At 36.7% G+C, this 9,850-nt stretch overlaps 1 protein-coding gene across 1 annotated transcript in view; it reads left to right on the forward strand.

Moving 5' to 3' along the window:
• Positions 1–7,307, forward strand: part of LOC122530585 (forkhead box protein H1-like) — a 14,060-nt gene extending 6,753 nt beyond the window's left edge. The window contains exon 2 of the mRNA XM_043657670.1: positions 6,352–7,307. Within this exon, the coding sequence (XP_043513605.1) occupies positions 6,352–7,272 (921 nt within the window). The 3' untranslated portion in view covers positions 7,273–7,307. The remainder of the gene's footprint in view (positions 1–6,351) is intronic.
• The last annotated feature ends 2,543 nt before the right edge of the window (positions 7,308–9,850 follow it).

A 9,850-nucleotide genomic window follows, 5' to 3' on the forward strand; every position in this document is an offset into this window, starting at 1 on the left:
ATTTCAAATTTCCAAAAACACAGTGCTGCAGATCTACGGAATCACAAATTAATCATTTCGTACGATCACGGTGGTCGAAATAATTTCAAATTTCCAAAAATACAGTGCCTGTGGATCTACGGAATCACAAATTGATCATTTCGTACGATCACAGTGGTCCTCTAACTAACTTCTAAATAATTTCAAATTTCCAAAAACACAGTGCTGCAGATCTATGGAATCACAAATTGATCATTTCGTACGATCATAGTGGTCGAAATAATTTCAAATTTCCAAAAATACAGTGCCTGTGGATCTACGGAATCACAAATTGATCATTTCGTACGATCACAGTGGTCCTCTAACTAACTTCCAAATAATTTCAAATTTCTAAAAACACAGTGCTGCAGATCTATGGAATCACAAATTGTACGATCACAGTGGTCGAAATAATTTCAAATTTCCAAAAATACAGTGCCTGTGGATCTATGAAACCACAAATTGATCGCACTCGTCCACGATCACGTTAAACGAGCAAGATCTCGCGTATCGAAACGGATCGGGGATTCTGAACGCAGAACGAATCGAACGAATCGCGGAAACAGCCGAAAAACGAAGAAGAAGAAGAACGAGAAATAAAGAACGAAGAGGGAGGAGCAAAAGGGACGAGTGGATCCTGGACATTAACTCGATCGTGTTTCTCAGCGATTTGGGTCGAGGCAGGTGCGAAACAGATGGTCGAGAGAAATACAACAGAAACTAAGGAGAGACAGAGAGAGAGAGACAGAGAAAAGAGAGAGAGAGAGAGAGAGAGAAAGAGAGGGAGGGAGAGCTTGTCCTACAACATTATTTAACACGAGCCGCGACGTGGTCACAGGGGACAAGAATAACAAAAAGGATCGGCTCGTTTTGTTCCAGCGAATTCGTACGATCGTTTTCCGCCTTCTAATCATCCCGCAGAGATTTCGTTAATGAGTATCTATTTGTGTTTTTTGTTCTTTTTCACTTTTCCTTCCTCTTTTCGAGAATGATAATACACTATTATACGTTATCTATGGGTATCATATTTTTTTCTTTTACACTGTTCTGTTGGTTTTCGCAGCAAGATGCGTCTGATTGAGTATATAAGAGAGTATATAAAAGAGAGGTATAATATATATACATATATAAATAACAAGTATAATATATATACATATATAAATTTATTATATTTATATATATTTATATTTATTATATTTATATATATATATTTATAAATATAAATATATATATAAATTATTTATAAATATATATGTATATATATATATATATAAAATATATAATAAATATAAATATATATATAATAAAATAAATATAAATATAATAAATACAATATGTATAAATAAATATGATAAATTTATATATAATAAATACAATATATATAATATAATAAATACAATATATATATATAATAAATACAATATATAATAAATACAATATATATAAATAAATATAATAAATTTATATATAATAATTACAATATATATATAAATGTAATAAATTTATATATATATAAATATATATATTTTTTAACGTTGAACAGGTGCAACGCAAGGATCGGCTGTAAATTAACTGTTACGAGGTCATTTTTATGATAATTCGTTAGTAATTTCAATTTTGGACGAAGATACGACAGCTTGGAACTTCAAGCTGTTTTTCGACGAAGTGAAACGCAGGATGGTCACAACGTTCGAGTACAACATCATCGGGGCCGCGAGTATAATAATTTCGGGGACATAAAGATCGAATGTATGTAGAAATACGACGAGAATGATAATGGGCGTTGATAGTGGTGAAAATTCAATTCCCCGCGGGTAGCCTGTACTCCTGTATCATTTACGGAATAGCGTTGCCTCAAATATAAATTGCAGGATGTTGAAAATTGCGAAGCTAATTTCGTTGCTACAGTTAATTCTATGTACACTTGCACAGGAAAATTCATGATGTAGAAAGTTGAATTTTTTTTCCAATTCAATCCAATTTAGATTAGTTTTTTTTTTTTTTTTTTTTTTTGTTGAAAAAGACACGAAAGGCGGGATCACGAAGTTGCCTGAAAGATAATCGAGCAAAAAAAGCAGAAGATCGTTAAAATGATCATTATATTGGCAAAGTTTTTGTTTCTCGTAAGAAACACGCCTTTCATCTCTACAAAGAAAAAGAAAAAAAAAAAAAGAAGAAGAAAAAAGACGCAGTTACTCTTTGACCAACTTAACTAACTCTGATTTAGCATCATGAAAATTAGAGACGATAATTACGACATCACCCGTCGCTGTTATATCCCATAATATATTGGTTTATTATACCACATTTTTCACCTAGTCTGACCATTCCGTTATATCTCAACTCAAGCAGAATAACAGCTCGAGAGAGCTTTTACACTACGCTGCACGACCGTGCGTTTCCTCGCGCGATATATAATAAATAGCTTGTGTAAAAAAAAAAAAAAAAAAAAAAAAACGAAAAAGAAAACTAAGAGTAGAGATACGAATTGCAAGTAGCTGGTAACCAATAACGGTACGAAAACGACGTGTGCGGTAAAAGTAGTATTAATTGAAACACTGTACGTTTAATCACTTGCGCTGGCAACTGATTGCGGACCATAACGAGTGACCAAACTATATACAATAATTCGTCGCTTTCTTTCGAAACTCGTCGGTATGATAATCACTGGATAGAAATTATTGAGAAGTAATAAATTTATTATTCGTTTTGCCTGGGTTATACTTCAACATACATAAAACTGAGATAATATTGCAATTTTGGGGAAAAAAATTGTCGACGTGCGTGGCACGTCATTCCAGCGCAAGAGATTAACCACTTAAAATAATAAATCTATTGTTTTGCCTGGGTTATACTTCAATATACTTAAAACTGAGAAAATATTGCAGTTTTGGGACGAAAAATTGTGCGTGGCACGTCATTTCAGCGCAAGAGGTTAAACAACTGATTGCGGACCATAACGAGTGACCAAACCGTATACAATAATTCGTCTCTTTCTTTTTGAAACTCGTCGATACGATATCACTGGATAGAAATTATTGAGAAGTAACAGATTTATTATTTGTTTTGCCTGGGTTATACCTAAATATACTTAAAACTGAGGAAATATTGCAATTTTGGGACAAAAAATTGTGCGTGGCATGTCATTCCAGCGCAAGAGGTTAAACAACTGATTGCGGACCATAACGAGTGACCAAACCGTATACAATAATTCGTCGGTATGATTATCACTGGATAGAAATTATTGAGAAGTAACAGATTTATTATTCGTTTTGCCTGGGTTATACCTAAATATACTTAAAACTGAGAAAATATTGCAGTTTTGGGACGAAAAATTGTGCGTGGCACGTCATTTCAGCGCAAGAGGTTAAACAACTGATTGCGGACCATAACGAGTGACCAAACCGTATACAATAATTCGTCTCTTTCTTTTTGAAACTCGTCGATACGATATCACTGGATAGAAATTATTGAGAAGTAACAGATTTATTATTTGTTTTGCCTGGGTTATACCTAAATATACTTAAAACTGAGGAAATATTGCAATTTTGGGACAAAAAATTGTGCGTGGCATGTCATTCCAGTGCAAGAGGTTAAACAACTGATTGCGGACCATAATGAGTAACCAAACCGTATACAATAACTCGTCGGTATGATTATCACTGGATAGAAATTATTGAGAAGTAACAGATTTATTATTCGTTTTGCCTGGGTTATACTTAAATATACTTAAAACTGAGGAAATACTTGCAATTTTGGGACAAAGAATTGTCGACGTGGCACGAGATTAAAAACAGACGTCGAGCAAATTGAAGCAATTCGAAGCAACGTTCCAAACGAAGTTACTTTTTCACAAATCTTCTCGAGCCTTTTTCTTCAATTCTCTCGTATTTTATAGTTTTATCCTTCTTTGATAGGTTTGAGTGTCAGTTCGAAGAGATTAGAGGAGAATATATTTCTGTAGTTTCTTCGTCACACGCAGAAGCATGTCGAAACGAGAATGAGGAGTAGCGTCGTTGAATAAATCTGCACGCGGCGCGAGCATAATGAATGCAGCTGTCTGTCATGCTTGACGTGGCCAGCGACCAACTCAAAATATCTCGCAGGTACGACCATTGACCAGCTAACTGTACCAAGTAAAAAAAAGGAAGAAAAGAAAACAGTCGAAATTAAATATATTATCTAAACAAAAGGATTCTACAGAATTTAATCATTCTAATGAAGATTGATAAAATTTAAATAAAATAAATCGTCTTGATGTCTTTCGAAAATAATATAAATTGAAAATAACAATCTGTTTATTGAAATTATTGATCCTATAATCGGAATATCGTCGTGGTATTCCTATTAATCCTAAGAAATGTTGACGAAAAAATGTAAGAGTAACACCAATAAATATAAAAAAAAAAATTGAAATTTTAATCATTTTCTGTTTACTAAATAATCCTGAAAATAATGGAAATCAGTGAATAACTAGTTTCGTTTTTTGGTTAGTTGGGCGCATTTTCAGAATAATTTCTTTCCCGTCTAAAAGGGTTAAAGTCAAAAGGAGAGTTGACCCTCTGCGAGTGGAATTTTCTACGCTTCCAGGAAAGCAGAGAGAGACAGAGAGAGAGAGAGAGAGAGAGAGAGAGAGAGAATTGCAATCGATCGTGGTCGAAGACTAGAAACCAACAACTGCTATAGACAGATGGCTCGGTAATGACAACTTTGTTGTCAGCCATAATCACACGGTAATAAAGCACGGTGGTTTAATGACGAGTAAATAGAATAAAGTTTCAGCTCTCTGATCACAAAGAGAGTCGTACAAAGATGGGAATAAAATCGAACAGTTAAAAACGTTGGCCATCGTAAAAACAAGCTTGATTTCGCCTGTACACTTTTTCTTTCTCACTCTCTTATTAAAACTAACAATATGTCAATTATTAAATTTTATTCGTCTGTTAATTCGTGTAACAGTGTGCAAACATAAACGTGTTTGCGCGTATCTACGCGTGAAATATTATTTCCATCCGGGTAGATACGAAACTTTCTACATATGTATATGCATTTATGCTAATTAAACGGCCGTGTAACCGCATACGGTGAGCTCGCCTCTAACGTGTTACGCCAGTGTGAATAGAAACGTGTGCATGTACACACGTGCACATGTACGTTTTGCTGTTTATTTTGCTTGTTTATATAACATTACACGGCCAGTGGGAAACGTGGTAATTCAGCAAATGCAAATGCTGAATGTTTATCCGACCGATTACTAATTCGTTCTGACACAGAGTGGAAAAGTCACTTCCTACCAAAATAAATCTGTAATTTCTTTTATTATATATTCTTCTTTAATTATATGTTCTCCTTTATTATATATTCTTCTTTAATTTACGAACGCTCGAACGTTTCGAGAGAAATAATTTTTAAAATGTTTCTTTAATAAAAGGAATCATGCTTGAACTTGAATTTAATTTAAAATTAATGAAATTAGTTTTTCTTTTCTTACATTTGTTAAAAAAACAGGCAGAGTTTTGTTAAAAAGAAACTCGAGTTTAATTTAAAATTAATGAGATTTGATTTTTTTCTTATATTTTGATAGAGTTGATAAATACATAAAGAACTAGCTGCAAAGCGGACTTTTGATTTTTACCAAATTGCCGTAGATGTTCAAACTTATGATATATTCTCTTCTAACTAGTTAACGCTCGCGTGGCGCTAGTGTCGCGTCAGCAAACACCAAACATTACGCCAATTTGTACAGACTAGACCAGGGGCACTCCGCCAGGTTTTTCATACATTATAAAGAGCTATAGTTACATAGTATTAAATTAACATAAATTCAAATTTAATTTAATCAATATGGTTACATATTCTACTATTATTAGTAGAATAATAATATTATTAGTTACTAATGATACTAATAAAATATTATATTACTAATATTATTATTCTATTAATAACAGTAATATTACTAATATTAGTTACTTAGTCAATTTAACAAGATTCGGTGAAAAAAAGTTCTGAAATAATAATAAAAACAACAATAATGAAAAAAAAAAAAACGAAAAACGGATTTAAATTTTCAATGGCAGCCACACAAATTAACTCAACGAAGAGTTAAGAGCTCTTTTCTACTTATTGAAAAAAATTTATTCAAATTATAAATTAACAATGAAACTGATAATATGATAAATGTAATAAATATTGAACAAATATAAGTTTGTCGAACCTTTATAAGACTAGATCTTCTCTGTACAAGGAGGCCTAGACTCTCTCGAAACGAAAAGTAACGAAAATGCTGAATACGTACTTACCGGAAGCGTAAGCCCCGTCAACTTCTGGTTGCAGGTGCCGCGGGGGCCGCATCGACCGGGGAAAGGCGCGTACTGGGCCCTGCACCCGGCGGCGCTGTCCATGTTCGAGAACGGGTCCCTCCTACGCCGCAGGAAGCGTTTCAAGCTGCACAAGCCCGACAAAGAGCTTCTAAAGTCGGAGCTGCAGGCGTTGGCCTCGGCCATGCCGCCGCCTCACTCCGAGTCGTCGCCGGTGCTGTCGATAAACCCCAACACGCAGACCAGCAGCCTCACCGTAGCGAACCTCCACCGTCTTCGGGACGATCTCCTCCGTTGGGAGCTGCAGGAACGTCGGCTGACGATGACGTCGTCCGGCGGCAACGGTTCGCCGGGCTTCACCACGCCGGAGACCAGCTCCGGTTATTACCTCCTGTCGCCGGAAGTCCGGCAGAGACTCGCCGGTACCGACGAGATCCTCCGTGGCTACGAAGCCAGCAATCTGCTGCAGACCGGAAGCTGGAGCTTCCCGGGGTTCCAGGTGTCGCCGTACGTGTCTCAGACGCTGTCCTACTTCCAGACAGAGATCCCGGACAGCAGACAGATCGGCGCCCTCCCCGGCGACAAGACTGACTCGAGGCTCTTCCCTCTGGAGACCACGAGGGGCTGCGCCACGCCGCTCGAGCCGAGCGACGGTAAAGTCGCCCGTTGTACCCCGTCAACGAACCTCGAGGCAGGCATATCCAGCCAGACGAGCATCCAACCAGAGCAGAAGCAGAAGAAGAAGAAGCCGTTCACCATCGAGAATATCATCGCCCCCGACGACGAGCAGATCTCGAGCAACTCCGAGGACGAGAAGAGGAACTCGTCATCCGGTCATCATCATCATCATCATCATCTTCTGGTACCCAGGCCACTCTACGCGGGCTTCTCGTTCGGCCTGGCTGCTAACAAAGTCCCGTACGAGACGGCCACTTGAATCGACGGCTTGTCTGGTAGACGATTCGAACGAGGGAAAAAGGGAAGAACACGATCGACGTCGCGCCAACTGGCTGCATGGTCGGTGAAATCCTGGATTATGGTGTATGCCGGGACGTCTGCAGGAAGAAAGAGGAGAAGAATTGTGAGATCTTGCGGGGAATATCTGGAACAGATATCTGGAACATCTTGGCTGCATTCTGGCAATTTGTTTCTTTTTTCTTTTTTTTTTTCTTTTCTTCTTCTTCTTTTTTAATACTCGGTTGCCTTAACTTTGCGTCTTAATTCTCCAGTCTTTCGTTCGGAGAATCGTTTTGTGCTTTGAAATTGTGCTTGACAAGTAGACTTAGTTCTCGGAGCTTTTGGTTTGGTTTCCTCAAGCCTGAGTATCGGCAAGAGTGATCCAAGAGTGAACAAAAGTGGAAACAAATGTCCGAATCGGTGAGATTCGTGATTGCTCATTGACCAGGGGGTGTCTCGTCGCAACGATCAGGCGAATGAGGTAATTTAGCAACTAAACGTTTGCACATTTGTCGTTGGTAGAAGACTTTTGACGCATCTGGACTCTCAATAGTCGGCTGATTAATTAGAAACACCGATTGAACAACAGTGGCAGAGTGAGAGGTGACTTTCTAAAGAAATATGTGAAAATTTTGAAAGTTTGCAGAAAAAGAATCGGTAACGAAGAATCAATCTAGTTAATTATTTGTCGATTAAAAGCTACAGTCGACGACGACTGGATAGAGTTCAGAGTTTCGACTGCAAACTGACCGAAGAACCGCGAAAGTATTGCAAAATAAAAAAATAGTATAAACATTTGTCGACACCAGAACTACCAAAATAATCAAAATTTGAATATTTTACCATTTCTGAACAATCGAATGTTTCCATGTCAGATACTTTATAAATGTTGTTGTTGTTATTATTTTATTTGTGAGTATCATAAGCATTTTCTTTGACTTTAACGTCTGATTGGAGACTTGAGTAGATCTGGTGTTAAATGCCACTCGCTCGATCACAAATTTCATCTTCAATTGAAAGAATTTTGCAGCCGAGATGTTTCAAACGAAAGTTTCGATACGAAAGCGAAGGTAAAATAAAATTCGTGCGGTCAGTGTTTCAATGTTTAGAAACGAGTGTTTGCACCGGTTCGTTTCGTCTCTTTTCTTTTCTCGATTCGACTAGCGTAGGAGTGAAAGAGACGAACTGGAATTATGTTGAGCGTAAATCGAACGAAACTGACGAAATCGGTTGAGTGACAACTAAGATGAAATGATACGGTGTTCGACGATTATTTGACGACTGCAAGTTGAAAATCGAAATCGGATAAATCAATCTGGCGTTCCTTTGGCAACCTGGAGTAAGAAAATTAATAATAATACACATAATATAAGAATTAATAATATATATAATATTCTTATATTAATATATAATATTCCGTATTTATTTAACATAATTCGTTGAAAGTTTCTCTGCTGATTGTAAGAGTCGCACGGCTCTGCAAATCTCTTTCGCAATATCGTCGAGCAATTCTCGAACACCGAATTATCACGGATAACGATAAATCGAGGATAATAATATATTTAATATGTTTAACAACGTGTACTTGCATTTAACAAGCAACGACACGAAACATTTGCCTGTACGTCATTGCAGCAATTTGCATTCGCTTTGCAACGAAGGATCTTGCTTGAGCAAAGGAAGGGAAAGAAAACGAAAACAGATTTAAACATTTGAAGAGGAAAGGAAAAGATGAAACGAAAAGAAAGAAAGAAAATGGAAAAGATGGTATTAACCTTCTAAGTACTAACGTTCGATATATCGACACTTATGTAATATCTGAGAAAGCTGAATGTCCGATATATCGACGGCCTCTCTCTTCTTGTTTCGAGTAGCTTGAGTCTTTATTTGATTTGATTAACTTTGAAAATATAGAAAGTACGATAACTCATATGAAAACATGTAAAATTAAACTTTGTCCTTAGAAGGTTAAAGTAGCAAGTTGAAACGTACGATTCAAAAAAGAAAAAAACACGTGACACGATTGAAACGCCATTTAGCGAACGATGTTTGAAGAAAAGCGCCGAAGAGGCGCGTCTACCAACATTACGAGCGTAAAAAAAAAAAAAAGAAAAGAAAAGAATTAACACAGAGGAGATTAACTCGAGTGAAAGTATTAAAAACTGAGAAAAAGTCGAGTACACTCTACTGAATACATTATACAACGATGATCGAACGTGTGATTAACAACGGACTCTCTTGGTTCTTACGGTTCTTACAGTCTCAAGTGACTGAGAAAAAAGAGGAAAAAATAAAATTCCCTAGAACGGCGCGCGTAACACAGGGGCTGATCGAAAGAAAATACTGAGAAGACGAGCGAAATGTGAGAACAATTTTCGTGATTACTTTATTGCGCAACTCTCGCAAACCTAGTGTTCTAGCGTTTGAAAAGAAAGAAAAAAAGAAAAAAAAAAAAGAAAAAATGTACCGAAATATAATTTTCATTCAAAACAAGTTCGCGCGAATTAAAATTACCTCGGCAAACGTAGTCGTACAAACATAGAAAATCCCGGGCGAAA

The sequence above is a fragment of the Frieseomelitta varia genome, unplaced genomic scaffold, assembly GCF_011392965.1.
Source record: "Frieseomelitta varia isolate USP_RPSP 00005682 unplaced genomic scaffold, Fvar_1.2 scaffold_347, whole genome shotgun sequence".
NCBI classification, from domain to species: Eukaryota; Metazoa; Arthropoda; class Insecta; order Hymenoptera; family Apidae; genus Frieseomelitta; species Frieseomelitta varia.